Raw genomic sequence first — 23,839 nt, 5'->3', positions numbered from 1 at the left:
TATCTTGTATTCGTTCCCAGCAGTTTATCTGAAATGGGGAAGGAAAAGAGAAGAACAAAAGCAAGGTATTAAAAACTTATCCACTGTTATTTTCACTTTTCTCAATAAAGGAAAAATCCTGAAATACTACAAGTTATGGCTAAGTTAYAAAAGCTCTTAAAGTTCTGAGTTGATTACCTTTATGCTCCTCTACATGAGGACAACCTTTTGTACCTTGAGGTACTGCAGCGTGTATGTGAATGTATATGTATGCCTCAGACTAATCTGCTGATGAGCACACTGGGTGCATCAATTACTTGGCTCCTCGCCTTTAGCACAAATGGGGTAGCTTAGTTATACTTCTGCAAAACCAGAGGAAGAGAGAGACATTAAATTTCAAGGGCAGCTGAAATAATTGTCATTGAGATCTGAAGACTGAAAGTGAGAGCATCAGAAGTAATCTAAGCCTTTCAAAAMGATACAGTACATCATATGCAAGACTTTATGCTGGTCTTTCAAATGGATCTGAGAGAACTGATTTAGTACCAGCTCTTTCAACATGAATTAAATAAGCATATCAGCAGACTAACACACCTCATACTGTAAATAGTCTGTCCTTCAGTTAATATAGGTACAGAAGGGTTGTTTCACATAATTTTATGGTTTCCATATAACATTATATTGAAAGAGCACGGGAAATGTTGTAAATTCCTGATGAAATGCAAGCGTGTGTCTGTTTACTATTAAATGCGATTCACTGGAATTCCTGTCTTTCTCTTTTCCCTGTATTTTTTCTAGACGGTATGGAGTATTTTACACAGATCATAATATAAACTTTTTATTTAGAGTGAATGTAGAAAAACTTTTATAGACTTATGACCACTATTTTGAGATACTCTTTTAGGCTGTATATTTTTATCCTTATTTATTTTAAATAAGAGTACTAAACTGATAACTGAAATTAGATGAAAATTGCAAGGAGATTATAATTAAATAGCACCTCAAAACTGAAAATGGTGTAAATCTATTAGCTACTTAAATGGTGCAAGATAGTACTTCTACTMTAAATTTTCCCTTTCTTCCTTAGAAAAGCATAAAGATGATTTTTGTGACAGCACTGAGAGAAACAGAATCACATTTTAGATCACAGAATGGATAATTGGTAGCCTATACTAGTGATAATTGTGGTATATTTTGTTATTGTGGGTGTAAAAAAAATATGTGCTTTGGGGTAAAGCAGAACCRGAAAACCTGATTACCAAAAGATGCAATCAACTGCTTGCATATATTAGTCTACTCCTCTGCATATCTGTGAGGATGGCTGCTAATCACTTGCCCAGACAGAAGCCTGATTTGTGGTATCTTTTCAAAGTCAGGTCTTTGCTTTCTGTACGTGTTAGTTTTCCTTAGTGATTTGTATCGTTTAGGCTCAACAGTCCACTCATAGCCTATCTTGTAAAGTTAATCATTTGAAAAAAAATGCATTGAAGAAAGTTATTCTTACTGAATGCTGATGTTTGCAATAAAGTTGGAGTTTTCTACTCCATGCTCTCATTTTTTTTTTTTTTTTTTTTAACTCTCTGTCATTCCAGCCCCTACCTTGTCCTCTAGGACTACAAACTCTAAAATGACGGGGTTTCGGATCTCGGAGTATAGTAACGTGCTCAGGAGAAATTTGACTGTTGTCTTAGCCAGAATGGTTTCATTAGCTCTATCTTAATGAAATCTTTTCAAGTAGTTCAGATGTAAAGTGAAAGCATTGCTCAGTTTAGTACTTTTTCATTTGTACAAAATAAAGTGGACTTTTTATAATCCACATGCAATTTCTTGTTAGAATGCAATTTTGCTCTGCTTTCACTTCCTACATTTTAATCACAGGTACATATTATATGTATTAAATTTGGCTTACTTGGCCTGTATTCCTGGTTTCAGGAATTTGTTTTGTCTTCTCTCCACCCTTCCTCTTGAATATTTACCTTGTATAGAAATCAGTGAGTTTATTTTGGGCGCTTCATACACCCTTTGTTTTGTTGAGATCTGATTAAAGTTTGCTGTTTACTTGAGATTTTATGCTTCTTGCAAGCACTACACATTCAAATGTGGATGTCTGGATCTTCAGGTAATACTGAACAYAGTTTTGACCATTAAATGCGTGATAYTAGATTGGTGTTGACAGTGTAGACCCTGATGCTTTGCATGACTAATAATACAACTGATGGGAAATTKTGTGTTGTTGTATTAACATAAAGTTGTATTTAGCTGCTCAGTTGTCATCCACAGTTCCATCCCCGCATCTGACTGCTGAGGCAACATAATGATAAAGACATTCCTCAGTATTTGTGCACTTAAACTTTAGCCTGTTTGCATAATAAGCAGCTGGCTGCTTAGGAAGAACTGTGGGGACCCTAGGCAAACAGTGGAATTTGAACTCTCATCTTGCCTACTTATTACACCAGTCTCAACCCACAATGGTAACTGAAAGTAGCTTTTACCCACTTTTAGGAATTCTGCTATCTAAATTTGCAAGAATCTAGAAAAGCAACCCCTACTGCTACCTTTCMAGGGAATAGTAATAGTTACCATTTTATTAATGATGCTTCTAGAAACAGGTACTCAGAACCAGCACTTTAGAATAATGATCTCCAAAAATATTTTGCAGATTTGCTTACTGCTATTCCAAAAATCTTGCTCTGCAGTTTTGCTTGTTCCATTTCTGCACCCAGTAAAGTCTGCATAATTTCAAAACTTCTAAATTCTGAAGTATTTTAATTCAGACTAGATTGTTTATGCRTATTCCTCATTCCCTACAAGTTAAAAAATCTCACCTCTTTTTAGAGCTGTAGATGTTTGATTTAACCTTCCCCCGATAAAGAGAAGTCTTGACAACTTTTTGTGCAGAGATTAGGTCAATCCGTATTGGACTGGTGGCAGTCCTTTCGTAGTCCCAGTGCAATGTAAATTATTTTCCTTCAAAAGTATTTTAGCGTACACACACACACACACACACACTGTTGACCAAGATCATGCGATAGACTAGATGAAAGAGTAAAGCTGCACTGAAGCATCCTGAATTATTTAGTTCTAAATTTTACAACACTGATAGTTGACATTTCCATTTTCACGTTAACAAACCTTCAGTCTATCATTTTATATTACTCTTAAGGAATACTAACAGGTAATAAAATAAATGGTACGCGTATTGGAATGTCAGTAGCTGCTGCTGGCCTTTAAACATAGTCCTTACTTTGGGGCAATGTACATGATCTCCAGTGTTTTCATTAGTTATTACTTATATTTGCTTTGCTAGTTTCATTCTAAAGACAAATTCAGTGGATCATGAAAGGTATAACTATATTTCAAGCTACACATAAAACAGGTAWGAAAAAGTGACTGTGGTCTCAATTATACCTCTGTTCGTAAAAGTGCTTTCTCTCAGTSCCTCTTTCTCCCCTTTTTGAAGTCTAGTAATATAGTTGAATTGTAGTTCCTTTCTATGGACAGTTGATCAGACATTCTCACCGTTATATAATACAATTTTCATTTTATTTTAAACATACTTTGCATGATATAAAAATATTGATCACAGTGAGCTTTAACAATTGTTACTGCTATAAACAGGAATGCTGCACAATGTTTTTAGTGGAAATAAATTATATAGTCATTATCTCTTAAAAAAAAAAAAATCACAAGAAGGAAAACCTAGGCTGTTTGGTCATTGGCAGAAAATAAGTCCTTACTGAGTTCTTTACAAAACATGGACCCCAGTTATTGTCTACATTTGCTTTCCACATCTTGAGAAAAGCATAATGTATCTGTCTCTGAAAGCCCCACAGGGTCTCTGGTGAACATTTAATTCCAAATATTAGAAAAGYTTCTGTTCTTTTGTTCTAATGGAAAAATGTACACCAAAATAGCAAGTAGTGCTCTCTTCACTAATTCATAAGTGGTCTTTTCCAGTATGTGGGTACACAGCGGCACACTTCTTCACTGAAATAAAATCCAGCATCACAGCGTTTCGTTCGAACTGTACACGGTGGTCTGTAACAACTAAAGAAATGAAAAAAATGGGCATTAATAGAATGTGATCATTTATATTAACCTGGAATATAAACCTATGGCATTTATGATGCCATTGCTCTAAGGAACATGTAATTCCATAATTTAATTCATGTGAATACATATCTTTCAACTTCTGTTTATATTCTTACAACACTTTTATTTGGATTATTCTTTACTAAAGAGACTCAAGAATGTTACTAAGTAGAAATACAGGGTTTTCATAGATATATTAATATTTTTAAAGTACTGCCTGGTGGTATTAATCTTGAGTAACATATCAAGGTTTTTTATTTTGGAAACACAGTAATATTTTTCTGTACTTCAGTCAGCTTACTATGAGCTACTGGCTCACAGTACCCAGCCCATAGTGCTCAGCTACCTGGGCATGACAGGACAATCCAGAATGAGCAGGTAATCAAACCTACCATCTTCTTTGCCAGGACTGTTTGTTGTCTTATTAGCTAATACAACAGCCATTTATATACATTTGTTGCACAATGATCCTGATCTTGAAAATGAGAAYGTACTTAAACTCCTATAGATCCTCACTGAGTTCAATGGAGACAGATGCATCTATACTTCATATTACATCTACCTCCATTCTGCAGTAGGATCAGAGTCTGCATGTTTCTGATAAATCTTAACAGAGAAAGGACAGAAATAGCATCTACTTAAATAAACTAAACTAAATTGAAATAGATAATTAAACCACTAATCACATCTACTTAAAATTCAGGAGAATTTTTCTTCACAGATTATATGACTTGAAAAATAGAAGCTACACRAATATATTATCTGTGGTTTCCCTAAACACCTCTTCACTTTTCCTTTTTTTTATTTTTTTTTCCTATTAAAACAACAACTTGACCTAAAATAACCTTACAACAACAATGCTAAATACTTTCTGGTGTGTAATGGCGACAAAGTACAAGTCTGAGCTTTTTTCAGACATTGGCACTGAGTCAAAGGAGAAAAGTATATGTTTCAAATTTCAACACAGTTATACTTAAAACTTGTATTTAAATAATATATTTGTGAAACACTGATATTATGATCTATTATGATAACTCATACTTACTTCAGTTTAAAGACATTACAGAATAGTATACTGAGGCATTTTCAGTATCCTTTTCCCTAGGCAATTTCTTTGTTTCAAGCATGTGGTTACTCTTATTATTGTTGCAGATATGTTAATATGTTGCATGCTTATTTTGGATACCAAGTTGCCACTCTGCAATAATTTATTTATGATATGAGATCTGGAYTACAGTCATGTTCATTCAAGCCAATTAGTTTAACCAATGAACATGGAAATGAAGAAAGCAATCAGGATTGAGGAAGACAAAAACCATGGCACTTATTAATTAGTCATATCTTTTCCAGTATACTCACTGTCGTTAATCATAGGTTATTTTACTGGTGTGACTTATTTGAGAGTACTATGTGCTAGTGTACTAGTACTTTGTGCTAGGTGTAGTAACTCTTAATATAGATACTTGGGATCAGAGTAACAACTCAAGGAAATCTCTCAAAGCCCCTACTGAYCTTTTGTCCAAAAAAATTCTGAAAACAGTAGTGAAAGCCAACAAAAATCACACTGACACTTGACAGAGACAGTGAATGCAAGCGGACTGTACTATCTTCCATCTATTTGTCAGAGGAACTCTGTGAGCAAATGGGAAATCAGTAGAGGCTTGTACTCAGCAAAAAGTACTCTATAGAGATGTAATGGATCCAACACTGAACTCACTTTTGCCTATCTCTGCCAYGAAAGATAGAGTATTTGAGGTACTGGATGACAGTATAATGAAAGAAAAGAAAAAAAGAAAAATGAAAGTTAAAGCCAAGCTCTCCTCCCCCATCTATGACACTTGGACATTATGAAAAACAGTTGTGCAATCATGAAATACGAGGAGTCTACTTTCTTTAGGATCTGTGCCTCTTAGTGAATTCTGAATTTCAGTGTAACCTTGCAGCAGTTGATGAGTATAAAGCATCCATCCCACATGAGTTTCTTGGTGTCTAACAGCAGCCAAGTTCAGACTACTGCAGTATTCCCCTCAGTTAAGGCACTGCAGCAGAACAAGAAACATCTTTTCTCTTCTAAAAGGCTTTGCAGCTAAGTACCTGTCAAAACTGGCCAAAATCAGTTTTTGAGGTGGTAGCACAGGGTGGTAGCACAGGGTAGTACTACAGTCACTGTAACTAAATGTGGCTTCCTTAGAAGACTCTGCTGAACAGAGACCAGGTCTCTCCAAAGAATTAGGCTGAATGTTGTTTATGGAGTTCTTYCATGTAGCATATGTCTGTTTTGTTRAGATAGGTTGGGTGGCTGGGCTGCTCTAACTTTCTCTATGGTTAGTAACTGTGATTTTGCTACTGAACGCCTGGGTTTGAGATTCTGGAGGTTCTAAGACCTCCACAGATGAAACTAAAGTAGAAATGTTGCCTTTAGTGCTGGTTGCCCTCATCATGATTGTCAGTATCAACAGCCAGGATATATATATATATATTTTTTTTTTAAGAAGAGGTGGGTGTAGGTGTGTGTAGACTGTACTTTGTAAACAATTTTTCATTTTCATCCTCTAGACTAGAGGCTAACATTAGAACCAGGCACTTTGTGTACAACGCAGAAAAATTTAGGTGCTTCATAACCAGAATCTAGAACAACTAGCCCTCTGCACAGGGAGCTACCCAGGATGCAGATACAAGATCCTGCTCCGCTCTAGCTCTTAGGCATCTTATACAAAGTTAGGCAGAGGCACTTCCAGTTACTTGCTCTCATAACAGTAGAGATCTTTCTTTCAAAAGACAAATGGGAGGTTGCAGGGGCTTTTCTCTTCCTTTTACAGAAGACTTGGGACAGAGCCAAAATGTGAGAAACCTGTGATGAGTCCTTTCTTAAGGAGGAGGGATTGCATATTTTATTATCTCTGTAATTGCTACTGTCTAGCRTAGAGCAACAGAGTTGCACTATATATGATTCTTCCTCTCTTTCTCAGTACAAAGAAGTGCTTAGAAAAGAGGAATACCAAAAAGTATCCTATGTCATACTGAACCTGGAAGCAAGAAAGAGATTCAAGCTCTTTATAGCRTTCAACCACAACACAGAGAAAGCTTGGTTCAATTCCTTCCATAAAATACTAAATCATTAATTAAATAACAGTGGTATCAGATATTTATTATAGCATTTCTTAGCTTTTTAAATATCTAACTTTTCCAGTTGTGAATGTTATTTTAAATAGTGGTTTGTATGTGTAGCACTGTTGAAAATGCACATTAGTACACTGCTATGATTTTTTTTTGTTTTATAGTAAGCTGAGGTGGCCCCTGGTGATAAGGTAGTATTTATGTATATATATATAAAATCTACCTCAGTAAAGTTATATGAAGCAGAAATAAAATTGTTTGTTTTTTAGAACCTAAAGTTATTCCAGTTTTTGTATATAGACTGCTACTGCTATGAGTGTAGAAGTCATGGAAAGAAAAACTTCTGTGATATATAAAGAAATTGCAGTGTTTTTTGTCTGACAAAATCCCATTTTAAAGGATAAATGTGAACATTATACTTTAGGGTTATATATGTCTACTTTTTCACAGAAGTCTCCCAGAACTGCAAGACTTGTTACACACTCATAAATCTTTAGTAGCATCTGAATGAAACAAAGGATATGGAAAACTTAAGGAAGTAAAATGAATGATGGGACCTCTAGAACTAACTCCTGAAATCTAGTTAGGAGCATTTTAATTTTCTGAACTGCAATATTCAGTTCTTGCAGAAAATACAGTGGGATTTTTAAATAGCATAAAAAACAGGGGCTTGAATTTATAGCACATCCTTACCATGAGATTTAATTAATTAGGAAAAAAATACATTAAGTACTAATARGAGAGATTACAAGAAACTAAATATACTTTAAAATATTTATTCTGCCTRCTTGTTTCCTTTTAGAGATGATATAAGTTATAGAAGATAACTAAAGAGAAGTTCATGGTTTACTTATGGCTATGACGTGACTCAGCAACACAGCTAATAAACACAAGCTAAAATTTTATACTGAAAACAATGAAAAGGTTAAAGACTTAGGTTACCTGCATGTCTGGTGATGGAACCTTTTTCCTTTTAAGAAGCATTTATTTGGAGATTCTATACATTCACAGGTGCATTTTGCAGGATTTAGTGGCTGATGTTTAGGACAGGTTTTTTTACATACACACTGGCACTTATCTTCATCAAATTCTTTGTTGGGCCCACACGAAGTAGGRAGAAGTTTGTTTTTGCACATGCACTGACAAGATGCTCTATCTAATTCTTTGTGAGGTCCACAGCTTGAGGGCCGCAMACCTCCTTTGCAGACACATTGACAGGTTTCTTCATCCAGCTCTTTGTTTGGTCCACAAATATGGAATCCTTCGGAAGTGTCTAGAAATCAGGCAAAGTTGTTACATAATTATCAAAATTTTAACTTTATCTATGTCCACAATCAAAGTGAAGAAATAATATCAATCATACCTGGGAAAGTGTTTTAAGAACAAACATAATTCAAAAGAGAGGAAACATTCAGTAGTAGCATTAAAAAAAGAAAAACATTTTACTATTTAATTTTCAGAGTTTTTATTCCTCCTATGGGTAAAYAAAAACACAGAACTACATTAAGTAAAACTACCTACCAGTATCTCCAAGGTGAGAAGAGAAACCAAAATCATGCTGTGCCAAGCATCGGCAAATTTGGTTATTCCAGATATGATTTTTTGGACAGGTCTTGTTTGCCACATGGCACCTATGGAATAAAACATACTGTTAATATATTACCATAAGAACTCAAGAGGAAGTCAGCTGTAGCCACTGATCACATGTACTCCCTTCCATTACAAAAATCTTCTGCAAAACTTGAGTTCATTCATAATTTCATTTTYTGCTCCTGTCAAATCTATTATCAGCTGAGGTTCTCCCCACTTCAGAAGTCTTCAACCATTTGTTGAAGTCACATTTTCACAGTTCAAGTTTTAGCTAAGTAGAATTTAAGTTTTAGCTTGTAGAAACTATTACTGGTGATTTCCTAATGTAGGTTAGTAACAGATTTAACTCTTAAATGTAAACCTTAAATACAAAATAGACCAGCGTAAATATTACTTGTGTAYCAAATAGGTGCTAACAGGCATAAATTTCTACATTGCTTTTTGTAGTAAAAAAAATGCTTTCATACAAAGAGCCATCAAAAGACAGCGGATCTCTTTTTAAATGATGACTGTACTCAACTAGTAGGTCCACAACAAAAAGAATATTCATGTATACTATTTGCTCTTTCTCACTTGCAATTTCTTTATCACCAAAGGTGACGTTACAGGTTTTAATGTATCATGCCTAATTTCCTGCATCCAGTCATTTATGTACTGTTTCTGTAGTTACTCCTAATATTCTCATCTGTTAAAACAGTACATACATTGTACTCTTTTTTTTTTTCTTTTCATTTCCCTGAGGAGCAACATTACTCATCATTCAGAAACGCAGGTGCTAGGACATTCTTCCTTGATTATCAGGTCTACCACTCCCCTTCACCACATTAAACAGCTTTTTGTCTGTAATGACTGCTGTAGTTTAACGTTACCCTGCAATGCCTCATGTTTTATCAAGCTGTCAATTCTCATTTCTTTCTGCTAATGATCTCACTTGTGCTCCCTCATTTGGCTACTTTTCCTCTGGGCACGTGTGTTCTTTTTCTTATCTCTTGTTTTTGCTAGGGAAATCGTGCAGAGAATTTACAGACATATTAATGTATTCTGTTTAAAAAACAAYGCAAACCCAGAGTAGCCTGGCTATAGCCAGGCAAGTTTTAAACTAAATACAAAAGGCAGCCAGAGGTGACACCATACAGAAAACATCAAGCATATATGAACCATAATATGTTCATAACAAGATCAAGTTAGCAAAGAACTCAAAGAGAACTCTATGTATTTCAATGTCAGGAATCTATAAAATAAGCAAAAGGAACTTCTTGCTTGCATATTCTACCCTGGTGGCTAGTACTGAAAATTACAGAAGGGAAGATTCATATGGCTCAAATTTTTAAGTAATTTATCACAACATTTTAGGAAAGTTTGAGAGGGCCAAAAGGATCAGAGGCATAATACTGMAAAAAATTTCACTATCTCTTTCCAAGTCATTGTCAACTTGGGGAAAAAAATTATGCTAACTTGTTATGTGGCTCTCAATATGCAAGAGAGGGAAATACTGTGTACAGTGTATGCCCATCTGTAACAACATGGGGAAAAGATCATCATGGAAACTTTGACCTATGTGATGTATAATGAAGGCCTAAGCAAAAAATTTGCCAAGCTTCTAAAGCAAAAATTGACAATTTTCTAATTCAATCGCATCTCTTGACAAAATGCTACATAAACAGAGGAGTACAAGTCAAGATTAATCCAGGAGGTATTCTGAAACACTGGTTAACACGAACCAACATGCCTGAGCCCCAAAAATATGTGAAGGTAGCTACTACTTTTTAGAAGGAAAAGAGAAGAACAAAATGGGAAGGGAGAGGACAAAGAGCTAGACCTTAATTCTCATGATCAAGCCATGCATAATTTTTTTTTCTAAAGCTTACTCGGTTATAAAAAATGATCCACTCTTTCTATACTATCTAGCATGTTATTTTTCTCTTCTTTCTTATGTATGCCTGTGCCAAGGTGTAATCCAGTCTTGAACTCCTATCAGATCCCAAGTGTTACTATTAAAAAAAAAAGACAGCGGCTATACTCTTAGCCTTTTCTTTCCAATGAATAACATGCAGGAAAGACATTACTATACCTCCATTAAAGTGAGCATGTAGATTAATACACGTACACATGCAGATCTGCCACTGTGACAAAAAGGTAGATTTCCACGATTTTGGCTGTATGACATTTTCCCATACATAAAGGATGAGAGTAAGGTCAGTGAATACTCTGGGCTAGACTGGAACTATGCAGATCTTCTGTGATTATGCCACTGATACTTAAATACCTGAATCGAACCCAGACCTTTCTATGGAAATTAGGAATCCCGAGCGGATTCTATAAAGACACCTATCAGCATTTTTAGACTAAATATCTTTAAGCTTAAAATCCTTTTAAAATAAGGTTTTTAAAAAGAAAACAGGGGAAAAAACCCTCCTGAGTGCTTCTAGATTCTAAATATTAAAGACGGTGCTAGTACTAGAAAAAGCYTTTATATGTTCCGATCTAATATTTCTCAGCGTTTTGAGGCGTGAGTCCTTACTCACAAAGCATCTACTTGATGTACATACTGGTCAAAGCCCCCCTGTATCTGTGCTTACTTCCCTGTCTAAAGGTAACYGAGCTGTTATTTGCAATTTAAAGAGAGTTAACAGTTTTCTGGCTGAAGTAAACACTTGCAGTAGTAATTACAACTGCTTTCACTGTGCAAGAACGGAGAAGTTGCCAACAGTCAGCGTGATTTGACTTCGTTATTTACTTGAGAGTTTTCATTTTTATAATCTGTTAATTGGGCAATTAATTACTAATAGATTTATTTCCAGTCCACTGTTTATGACCCACAGTTTGATAAAGAAATTCAATGTCAGTTGAAATATAATATGTGATTAGCTACAGCACATATCAGAAAACACCCAGACTTGAACTGCATGAAAATATAGGAAGGACTAACTTCTGCAGACATTTTCCTATTCATTTGCCTAATTAAAAATGCATATAATTAACTCCAGTTCAGTTTCTAGCCCTTGGTTCTTCTACAAAACAACTGTTTGCAAYKGTCTGTTGTATATTTTTGTTCTACTAAATATCTACACATCATGAAATCACCACTCCATCTAAAATGAAGGGCATGAGCTCTTTAAGCTTTTTAATAGCAATTACTTCAGTGGTAGRCTTCTTGTGTGTTTAATTTTTAAGATTTTGAAAGAAAAAAGAATTGGATGTTATGTTCCCATTCCAAATCTATATGCTAATTCTCTGGTTTGCACACTAAATTTTTATTTCCCCTTCTCACTTACTCACTTCTGGAATGTGGAAATGTCCAGAAAGCTCTTTAGTTAAAGATTCCCTAAGAACTTTTTTTTTCCCTCTTTAACAGCTGCTCACAAGAAAACAYAGTTTGAGAGAGAAATGTTGAGCACTCCTTACTTCCAACAATAAGTATTTTTGGATAGCTTTTCTTGATTTATTGTTTTCTGAAGAAGTTGATTTTATCCTTTTTGAAGGTCTGAAGCATTTATTGACTTGATCATCATAGTWTCACATTTTGCAGGCAGAATATATAAGTTGCTAAATTTGAAGATCCATACACCAATGGCAAATTCGTATTAAAGTCAGCGGTAATTTCGGTGGACAGGAATGAGTAAGATGAATAAAGACCTTCAGAATCTGGCTGTCATTCATACCTCCAGTTACATGGTATTTCACTGCTTACTCACATCTTTGAATAATTTTATATTGCTATATAAAATTATTTTACATGTTTTCTCTAAGCCTCAACTACATTGTAGCTCTTTCCATGAAAAAAAATCTCGTAACATTCCTTTTGATTTTTAAATGACCTAGCTCCAGTTTATATAACTGCATAAAAGGCACTGTCTGAATTATTTTAGTAATATTCTTTCCACGTAAAACATTAATTTCTTTATAAAACTTTGCATTCTGCTTTTACTAGTGTATATAAGTTGACCTAGCCTAATTGTGAAAGCTTTGAACATTATTTTAAATCTAATTTCTTAAGCTTGCTCACGACATGAGAGGAAAGACCGGGTCTGCACTTACTGCGTTTGCGTTGCTGGCAAGGAACGTCTGATGATAGAATGAACTTGTCTGTAGACATCCAGCTTGGACATGCATCGGCAGGACGTGTGATTGGCAAAACTGACCGTTACAGGTTTAGGGCCGTGAGAGAGCGGCACTGTAATCTCAAACAACTACAAAAGAGAAGGGGAAAAAAGAGAACTGTTTATAGATCAGAAACAGTAAAACTAAAAACAGTATAATGACAARCAAAAAAAGCTAGAAGGAAGTTGATTCGGGGGTTTTGTTCCCTACCACCGTTCAGCAGTGTCTACGGTTACGCTACTAAGTACTCGTTATGTACAAAACGAACACAGTAACTATGTTATGCCCACTGACASGCTGCCCGGTTGCCTGCCTGTTTGCTCACTATGCATTTAAATTAAAAGTGTTAAAAAAAGGAAAATGTACAAAGAACTCATTCTTCAAGAGAGCGTGACTTTCAAACTGGCGATCTTTCTTAAAGACAAAACTTTATCTGGAAGGTTCTACGGCCATCCAAAAAGGCGGAAATTAACTCAGGACATTTACTTTGTCAAATTAAGAATATTTCCTTCTAAGATTCAAATCTTGGTCGTTTCCTTAAAAGTGAGAACAAATACGTCAAATTCTAAAACAACAACAACAACAACAACAACAAAAAAAAAAACAAAAAAAACACTTCATTTTTTGTCATGTGTTAAATAACATAATAGTGCCCAACTGCCATTTAGGTGTACACCCTCTTTTCCAAATATATTTGAGAACCTTTCTGCATCTTCTGGGAATTTAAGTATTTTAAAAAATATTACCTGTTTTTTCATTCCAGTTTCAGTTGATGGGATTGCATATCATGACACATTAAGTTTTTGGTGAAATTTATTTGCAATATTACACTTTATAATCAATACCTTCATGCTATGGCGCAGAAGCAGCATGCAAATGTAATGAAAACCCCAACAATTTTAAATAATTCAAAATACAAAGCATATCTACTTGCATGTCTTGAAAACAGGATCCTGCACTGATATATGCAAGTGAACRTATATATTCATCAAATACACACAAAGTGAAAGGACAATTGTGCAGCCTGTGACGAAGCTTTTACCACTGTCATGCCTGAACTACCTGTTCAGTAGGCATTTTTGGTCGTATTTAGTGACTGGACCTTTAAAAATATTTAACATGGGAAGTGTCATCATAAGAGAACTGAATCATGAAAGATATTAAATTGCCATCTTACTCTGTTACAGAACACTGCAATGCTATTATTTTTGCTATACTTTTTTTTTTTTTTTTTTTTTGTTAACAAACAGTATTTTTACTCCACCTGTGTAGAAAACGTTAGAAAATACAACTGCTCTTCTATCAGTTTTAAACATTGGTTTTTCAGTAGAATTTCTGAAAATGCAAACTGATACACATTTACCTCTGTGTATCAGAGGTACACAGGAGAACAAAAAACTGAAAAAAAATTCCTGTATCTTCCAAGTACAGATGAAAAACTGTCTACCCAGGGAGCTACCATGGAAAGAATTTCTCTTGCTAGTTAGAAGGACTTCTAGCCAAAGCATATTAACATTTGGATTCCTGCTTCAGTTGCAAAATAAATAACCTTCTTAAAATTTTGGTCCTCAGAGGCATTAATAAGATAATAGGACAAAATTTAAAGATTAAATCTTTTAAGTTTAAAGATTTGTGCTAATAAAATGATTTCTAAGCAAATGTCTGCTTTTTTCAAACATAATTATCACCAGACAAACCTCCAGGGTTTTCACTAAGTTCAAAACAAACCTCTGGAAAGAGTCTATCAACTTTTTATTATTTGTTTAATCCTCTTTGGCTTGCCAAACAGTATTGGCTCCTCTGCCCTTATCTATTATAAAAGTTCTTTCTACTTAATCACCAAAGCTGTCCTTACCAATATGTCTTATCCAAGAAAAGCAACGATCATTACGCAGAGCTATCATTTTTTCTATTAATATTTTATATGGCCATTGCTTTATGTACCTATGCATTTCACTAGAATATTCACCTATTGTAACACTGTAGCGTTACAATGCACTAAATGCACAAACTAGCCAGCAAATTGCTGGGGACGGGATGGCGGGCGTTGTTGTATTTTAAGGGGTAGAAAGGATCATGTTTTTGTAAAATAGCTTTAATTTGTGCATATAGTACAGATTTCAAAGAATACATGTAAAGTTCTTTGGGCTTCTGCTTTTTAAATACTGATCTTTAAAGACTGGTGCCACAATGCACCTACATATGCAAGAACTCCACCTCTTCTTAAAAACCGTGCTTTCAGAAGAACAGCATCACAGTTGAGGCCTCTTTGAAAAATGTGCCCATATAATAATTTATAGGTGTGAAAGACTTTAATATATTAAATATCTTGCAAGAACACAGTTTCTTAATAGATGTATATGAATGTGAGGAGCAGAAAAAACAGCATGGATTTAATTATAGTATCATATGTCCAAAAAGAACCTTATTCTTTCTGTGTTCTCAAGGACAGCATGATCTTCCTTCTCTGAAGCAGAAATAAAAACTACTGAGTTTCATCAGTTCTCCCTATAGTAACTGAAGGTAAGCATGACTCTTTGCATCAACCAGTCTGTAGCAGATTAGCAAAAGAGGGCCTATTTTGTACTTCCTCTATTCCTGGGCTAGGATCAGTTTGCCAGGCTGCAAATTATAACAAACGCTGGAGTGCCAGAGAGGGCAGTATAGGACTTTTCAAACAATTTTAAGCCGCCAGGACCAAAGAGGTCCCTGTCAGTCCGGTAAGTCCTCTGGAGGAGYTGCACAAATACACTATGAGAAATTTCAGTAAAAGTCTTTGAGCAAGACCTATCAACTCTGAGCTGAAACATGAAACAAGGTTCATCTCCATCTCCATTTATCTTTCATTTAAACTATGAAAGGTGTCTGTTTAGAGGCAAAAATTGCTAACAATTATTCTCAAAGCGTCAGTAATACAATGCAGAAAAAGCCTGCTTAAACCGTGTAAAGCTCGACTAACTTCCTTGACTTTGGAGAATTACTTTCAATTCATTCAGCTGAATTCCGTTAACAGTAACGTATTTTATGTCACCTGCAAATAGTTACTGTTCACACATAGGATCAACAGAACAAAACCAAGCRTTTATGTTAGAAATTAGACTATATCAAATTTGATACTACATTTCTTGTCTTCACTTTTGGTAAGTGGTGGAGATTACACATGAACTAGCATTTTGAAAAAGAATATAAGCTAGATCTATTTTCTTTGCAGCAAATGGTAAGATACTGGGGTTTGAATATTGGCAATATTCTTACAATTTCTGTTTGCACATGCTATTAGTATCTTACATTCTGATGTAAACTCAAAAAGCAGGTATTTATATTTCTTTTCTGAGGAAAAAAAATATATATCAAGCAGAGGGTTCACAAGAAATAAATTTCTGAAAAGTATTTGTCACTGAAAATGTGTGTTTAATACTCAGTATAATTCTGTTTATATAATGGTTGATATTTTAAAACAAGATCCGTTCTAAAACAAGTCTACATTCTGCTCTTGGCTGTGATAACACCATCTATTTAAATCTATTTAAGCTGTTGAAGTGAAAGTGAATAAACTGTATATTTGTAATTTGGTTTTGCATCATCACATCTTACAAGGCATTTCATTTAGATAAGATCTGACCTTCAGTAATGCTTCTTTCTTCTTCTTCTTCTTCTTTTTTTTTTAATAGCATCTTTAGTTTATCCTTTATCATTTGTTAATCTCTACCATGAACCCAACATCTGTGGTCACTATGGGGCATGCTTGGCCACATATAACAGCCATATGTCAACATCTAGAAAAATGCAGCACAGCATCTGTGTGTGAGAGCAGCTCTTGGCTGCCTTCTTCTCTGGCCCCGTTGGTGGCTGCTGCTGCCCATGTGGGTACCTCTGGGGCTGCTTGGAGAAGGGAGACGATAGATGGACAGATGGGCTGATGCAGTAAAGGCATTGCTTCTTAAAGSGCCAAATCTTCCCTCTCTTTTCTGCTTCAAATCGTAGTAAGGATTGAACTGATACATACTACAGGCAGTAGAGAAAAAATATTTCCTTCAGACCTATCCTTCAGGGGCTGACACCTAAAGAATAGATATTCAGGACAGAAGACCCTAAAGAATTAACTTCAATCCCCAGAAGAACAGAAGTTCAGACAGTACGGAATTTGGGCAGTTTCTTCAGGGAGAGTCTTTTTTGTTCACTATTTTGAAAAAATTGTTAAATATGAAATTAAAATATATTAAAGAGTAAACTAAAGTGCATTAATAAGTGTTGCTAAAATTGGATAAAAAATACTCAAAAATTAAAAAAAAAAAAAAAAAGAAAAAAAAAAAGATCAGACTTAACTTGCTCATGCTGTCCTGTGCATATGTGCTACCATCTATTCTGAGCACTGCATGAGGTTAGAAACTCAATAGAAAAACAACCAAGGCGGCTGTAACTGATAGCAAACTAGAGTATTATATACTAAGGAAAAATTAAAAATGCACAAAATTACAGCTAAGCCTCTGTTCCAGCTTCTTCCACATGAACTAATATGGTACCAGAAATCAGTAACAGTYTGTTAATCTGAATATCTAACACATACTAATGAAAGTTGTATGTATCTGAAGAACAGCTGAAAAATACATGCTGTTAACGCACTTCACAAGAATTTAACACCACCAATCTTGTCAGTYGGAGATGGTTTTGTCACTGATATCTAGTCTGCAGGTCTTCCAGTCTTTCTCATCCTCTCTAATATTTTTCTTCAAGGCCTTGCATCCCGAGATCTTTACCTAGTGCCACTATTCTCCATGCCAGCCTCATTCCAGCCCAGCCACAGGTTTTCTATTGGGCAGCAAATGTGCAAAGCTTGATTCCCATCTCTGTTCTTGGGATCTTTTAGATAATATTTTGGCATTACAGTAGGCACGCTTTTAGTCTGCGCTCCTTTTGAGTCAACCAGGGTCCTTCCTTCTCAGCACGGGGGGATAAAGGGGAGATACCAGCGATACACAAACTCTCCCTACGAGATGGGATTTAGATGCCTAGATCTGAAACCATAACAACAATGTTGTTCACTTTATAACTTCATGTTATAAAGTGCTCTAGTTGCAAATAATTCTAAATATTTGTCCTCTAAGGCTTTTGGCCATTTCTAAGGCTTAAAAGGTATGGCAGATTATCTTGAGCACAAAACAGCACRCATTCCTAATGCAAAAAAACAAGTTTCATATGCTTCACCTAAAACACGGGAATGAAAATTTTTTCAGAGAAAAACAAATCCCAGTTACGTTTTTGTTTTTACAGATAAAGCCATACATTTCTCTCTCACTCCAGTCTAACAAAAAGAAGTACCACAACTTTGGCTGAAGTTTTAAAGCAAAAAAACAAAACAAAACAAAACAAACAAACAAACAAAAAACCCAACATATCAAGCTGAGACAGACCTCTGGCATAGAAAATTTAAATCCCTAATGTTTAAAGATAACATAGTTAGGCTGTGAAGAAAACAGGGTTTAAAATGGAATATAGCGAGTAATCTGAATATTAGGCTGCATACACGAGGCTTGCTTACCACTAAGCAAGACTGTGGGTTTATAAAACAAAGTTGTTTCCACTTCTTGCGTCACGAAGAAATACAAGGGCCCTGTACAGTAAATGGCATTAAGACTTTCAAATAAAAAATGAAGTCTGTTTAAAGCAAGAATTTTGTGCTAAAACCATCACAGTCATTGGTACTATACRAGAAAAAGTTACAACTTTATACCTCTTGCCTTTGTGCAGGTAAGAAAGACTAATATTCCCTTTCCAGCGCAACTTTTTTCACATCCAGAGTATAAACAAGCATGCTTTAATTATCAATATAACTTGTTACTTTATAAAACAGATCTAATATATGCACTATTTATGCACTTTTACATCTTAAAATAGATTTATTCTTCAGGTTCCTTTTTTCTTTTTTTAAATCATAGCCACTTCAGACACTAACAGCTATTTTTATATTTACTTTTCAAAGTATTCAGATAATGTTAAATAACAGCAGCAAAACGCAGTACTTTGAAGTATTCTTTTATCAGAGAGCATACCATGAATGTCAGCTAAGAACCTGGCTTCGCTTCCTGACACGTTATGATAACGCACGCTTTGTTGAACTTAATTGTCTAAATATTTCTAGGCAGATTTCTATACAATAGTCTTTCCTCAGTAACATATACATCCGTTTTTGTACTCCAGACTCCTTTAATTTTTTCTAGATGGAAGTAAATAAACAAGTTGTTCACCATTAAGAACACGGTTTTCTCAACTTAGATTTCTGCCATAAATTACTATGATAAAATGCAAACATGAGCAAACATGCATATTGCTTTGAAATAGTTATTTTTTCAATTTTTTGAAGTAGAGAACCTAATACAGACTGATAATCCTTGACTTTAAAAAATGGGAGATAAAGTCTTTCGGTGTAGACCAGCWACAGTTATACCATTTCCACAAGGACAGCTGCACCAGCCATTGGGGACTCATTTCATTACCACTGTAAGAAATTTTCAGAGATGTCATTGAATATTTTTAAATATATGAATAGGAAGGAAAAGTATTTATAGACTTTATTTATACTAATCCCTGTTGTTTTTCTGATGTTTATAGCTGTCATTTTGCACTACTAAAAACACAGACTCTAGAGACCACCTCACTAAACCAGATTTGTCCACTTTATCTCAGAACATCCCTGAAAGAACAGGGAGAGAAAGAAAATAATTCTTATGAACACACATATACATCACAAATCTATCTACAGATAATATTTTGTACATAATATTTTCCCCATCTTAAATCTGTCTTTTAGTGTAGCCAGCCATGAAACATTGATCTCCAAAAATGAAGGAAGGTCCTTTTTCTTTACACACTTGGACTTTTATACTTTATTGTTTTAAGATATTTTATACTTCATTGTTTTAAGAYATATCTTTTTACACAGGTCTGAGTGGGTAATCACCTACCCTTTATTCCCCAGGGAGCTGATTTTCAGCAGGTTCAAGCAGGTACATAGTTCAGTATCTAATATCTTTCAGTGTTCAAAATATCTTAGTTCCACTGCACCAGCCAAAAACAAAAGGCAGTGTATCCTACAGACCTGAACATCATTTTCTTTTGCATGTATTTCTAACTCCAAGTGCCTACAGGTGAAGTCGTAATTTTCTTAAACTTTAAAAGGCACAGAAATAAAAATATACTTCACTTTTCTATAGGTTATGATTAAGATACAGATTCAAAATATATATGCATTTGGCAAATGGTCCTGCACCAAAAACTCCAGCAATTTATCAAGTGATTAAATACAAGATAACAAAAGTTTCCTCACATATTTGAGAATTCTTACCCTCCACAGTTACAAAGTTCTGCCCACAATAAATCATAAACCTAAAAAATTATTTTTTTAAATCACTGTATCTTTAAAGCTATCAGCAGTGTTAACTCGCAGACAGAATACTGAATTCCAGGCTAAGTGTTCTCTGCAATCTAGGGCAACCCATGCATTTCCTCCTTACCTCATCTGCAAAATGGAGATAACATATGGAATGTTTTCACTAGCAGATCTCAATTACCAATAAGTGCTACATACTGTTGTTGTTATAATTACTCCCAGAATGAATCTAGAATTGACTATATATAACCAATAACTCCCTATTACCAGGGGTCAGAAGGTATGTAATTAAAGAATTTTCTGGATTAATAAGAAAGGTAAAAGTATGTCTAGATTGCTTGTAGAATTATGTATGTGGATTTGTTACAAGTGGATTTGTTTTCTGCTTGTTCATTCATTAGATGTAACATTTCTTTAAATCCTTGATGTCAGAGGAGGCTCTGTGCTGTACCTGAGCRAGAGGCACAGCAAGAGGAGGCAGGGCAAAGGTGGCTCTGACTTGTGCCATCCAGGCAGACTTGGCCTTTGGCAGTCTGCAACGGGCAAAAACCGATGCCAAGGGCAACAACCCCTCTGCTTCCTAACCTTGTTCTTTCTTCAGTAATCCTTGAAAGAGCTTCCAGGCCAGAGCTGCGTGGTACTGCAGATCGCCATGCAGCAGGCTCTTTTCAGTTCCCGCACTGGCAGAATTCTTCCTTTAGCCATTTACAGAGCTGGAGTGGAGAACAGAAACAAGGGTGGGACCAGAGTCTGGTCCACAACCTCGGGCTCAACATGATTTTAACTTTGTAAAATCTAGCAGTAGATAGGTATCTCCCAAAGCCTGACTAAAAAAGCCATCAGAATGTCTATCCAATAAAAATTCCAATATTCCCCCTCACTGATCTTTTTAAGGCATGTATTTTGATTCATGGTACTGATAATTTTCTTTAGACTAACACGAGTTAATGACGTATTGTATTTCTACAGTATTATCTCAGATAAACTGCTGATTAACATACAAAGTATTTCTTAGCTTCAGTGGCTAAATTAATTTAGTCAGCACTATCATTATGTTTGCTGATACACTGGATATTGGCACATATGAAATTACATTTCCGATCAGTGAATTCTGAAATATAAATGAATCAACACTCTAATTTTCCTTTTAGGATGACGGAAGCTTACCATTTGAGATATTTTCAAAATATAAGGTTTATGTATGATTTTCTTCCCCCGATTTGCATTAACTACACGTATGTTTTCCTGATGAATTGTGGGTTTTTTTTGGCAATTTTCCCTTAAATTGATTGACTCTCAGTTTCCATGACTTGTGATCTTTGTTTCCACGACTTGTGATCTTTGCACTTCCTAAAGTGTCATTAAGGCAGGCCAAATATAACCAGCATAACAGCAGAATACATCTAGAGAGACTTTCAAGCTAAGCATATAAGGCTGTTTGATTTCAAAACTCTAAACATCTCTTTAYTGGAAAGAAAGAAAACAAGTTATTTGAAAAATGGCGTATTATTATTATTTATATTACTATTGCCTAGATTAACTGCAGATCATATCAAAAAACAAGGATTTCATGGCTTATGTATGAAATGACAACAGATATCTCATCTGAGATAATACATTTCATATCTGTTTAACATGCTAGGGTTCCTTATTCTACTTTTTATATTTGAACCGCTTTATTTTTTTTCCAGAAATTTTAACAGAAAACTGTTGGCATTTATATTGATTTATCTCCTACTAAAAATAGCACTTACTATATCATTGCATTCATCAGTCTAACACAGAAAAATGCATGGGAAAAGACATAAATGGTAAAGTTCAAAATGACTGAAAATTCTTGTGATATATGTATCTCCAAATTGYATAAAGGAACATCATGTATATCTCAAATATGGCAAATAATTTCAAGCTGTTAGCTTGTTTCCTGTGAGAAAAACTCCTCTACATCTAATTTCAAACTGTTTGGAAGGATGCATTCCCCTGAGAGATTATTACTCTAATCATGGAGCAAGACGATTTAGGACCTTCGCATCAAATGATCTGAAAGGAACCAAAAAGAGGTCCATTCTGCCAGCCAAAAGAACAAATGGAAAGAGATGGCTCTTTGGCTTCTCCCTGCTTCCCTTCACCCTTATTATAAGCAAGTACTCATGGGTGGGGTGTACACAAAGTACAGCTGATGGTCGGGCAGTTGTTGCATCAGGTAGTTCCAGTCTCCRTAACTGTTGCCACACATTCATATGCCAGGGAAACAGAGGATTGATATTTGATTAATAGCGATTACAAAAAGAAATCTCACACCTCCCCCATAGGTTTTTATTAGTCAAGCCATCACTTACAAATCTGGACTATTACAGCACCATGGAGAAAGGAGAAGGAAAAAACCTACAGTGTTTTATGAATTAGCCTAGGGGGTCTCAATTTTCATAGACCATGTGCCACATCTGAGTGACTAAACTGTCTCATTTCCCAACCATGATTGTATAAACACCCCTTAGCAACTACAGAAACAGTTCTTGTGGAAAAACAGTATGAAAATCAAAAGTAGAATACTTTTCTATTTTTCTTTTAATAAAATTAAGCAGCTAGAAAGGAGAACAGCCAGCACTGGAGGACTGTCGACCTTTTTCTGGACCACCAGTGTTCCACAAACCAATCTGGGAACATCTGATCTAGTCCAATCAAAGCCAATCAATGATTTGTTCCTCATAAAAATAATTTCTGTGCTTAGCTCCTTTCCAGTGAGATTTTAATTAAATGTGATGAAAGTTGAGATCAACTTTCTTTAGCTTTTTATGCCTGGAAACAATGCCAGGGTTTGCCCTCATACCAAGACATAGCTCTGAAATTCATTTCCCATGAGGCACTTTTTCTATGGAGTGAACACATGAAGTCTCTGCAAGTTATCTTATGGAGTTTATGCAACAAAAATAAAGCTAAAACCATGACGACTTACARAAAAACAAAAGATGCCTGGTTACTAGTCATTTGTTATCATTTTGTTCAGGAAATAAAGGGGTAATAGTAGCTAAAGTAAATATGTAGGGGTTACAAATTCCACAGAAGGGTCTTGAATCCAATATTTTCTTCTCTCTGATGACCATTTGATATACCTTATAGATTGATAAGCTGCGTTCACATAATTTGAAGAAGATTTGAGATGACAAATGTAAAAATATCACTAGACTAAGCTCTCCTCTTTTATAAAGGTATTTTTAAAATTGTGTTCTGCCAAGCACCAAATAAAACTGGAGAGCAGAAGCAGGACAGAAAACTCGGAGATAAAATGCTTGCTTTGCTGAATACATAAAGAAACAGAAGGCGGCTGTTGCCTCTTCTTTCTTTCTGATGAGCCCTTTAGTATTTTTCTCTTCAGTTCCTGAATCTTTAACTAACTACCCCTAGTACTTTGGTGAAGACATGATTATGTCTTCACCAAAGATAGGAGTGCATAGGGATTATTTATCTCTAACTGGCGTTGTGCTCACAGAACTGGAAATCTGTGCTACATGTAACAACTGTTTCTGTAACTAGATCATTCTTTATTTGGGTAAGCTAAATTTTATAAATGCT

General features: G+C 35.2%; 1 protein-coding gene across 1 annotated transcript in view; it reads right to left on the bottom strand.

The window, feature by feature from the left end:
• Positions 1-3,506: 3,506 nt before the first annotated feature.
• Positions 3,507-23,839, bottom strand: part of VEGFC (vascular endothelial growth factor C) — a 77,735-nt gene continuing 57,402 nt past the window's right edge. The window contains exons 4-7 of the mRNA XM_085311394.1: positions 12,817-12,968; positions 8,710-8,819; positions 8,131-8,461; positions 3,507-4,026 (exon numbers count right to left, since the gene is read on the bottom strand). Coding sequence (XP_085167520.1) covers positions 3,912-4,026; positions 8,131-8,461; positions 8,710-8,819; positions 12,817-12,968 — 708 coding nt within the window. The 3' untranslated portion in view covers positions 3,507-3,911. The remainder of the gene's footprint in view (positions 4,027-8,130; positions 8,462-8,709; positions 8,820-12,816; positions 12,969-23,839) is intronic.

The sequence above is a fragment of the Rhea americana genome, unplaced genomic scaffold, assembly GCF_003343005.1.
Source record: "Rhea americana isolate MKP2758 unplaced genomic scaffold, rheAme1 scaffold_34, whole genome shotgun sequence".
NCBI classification, from domain to species: domain Eukaryota; kingdom Metazoa; phylum Chordata; class Aves; order Rheiformes; family Rheidae; genus Rhea; species Rhea americana.
The sequence above is the reverse complement of the archived record's forward strand: the minus strand, read 5'-3'. Positions and strand labels throughout refer to the sequence as shown.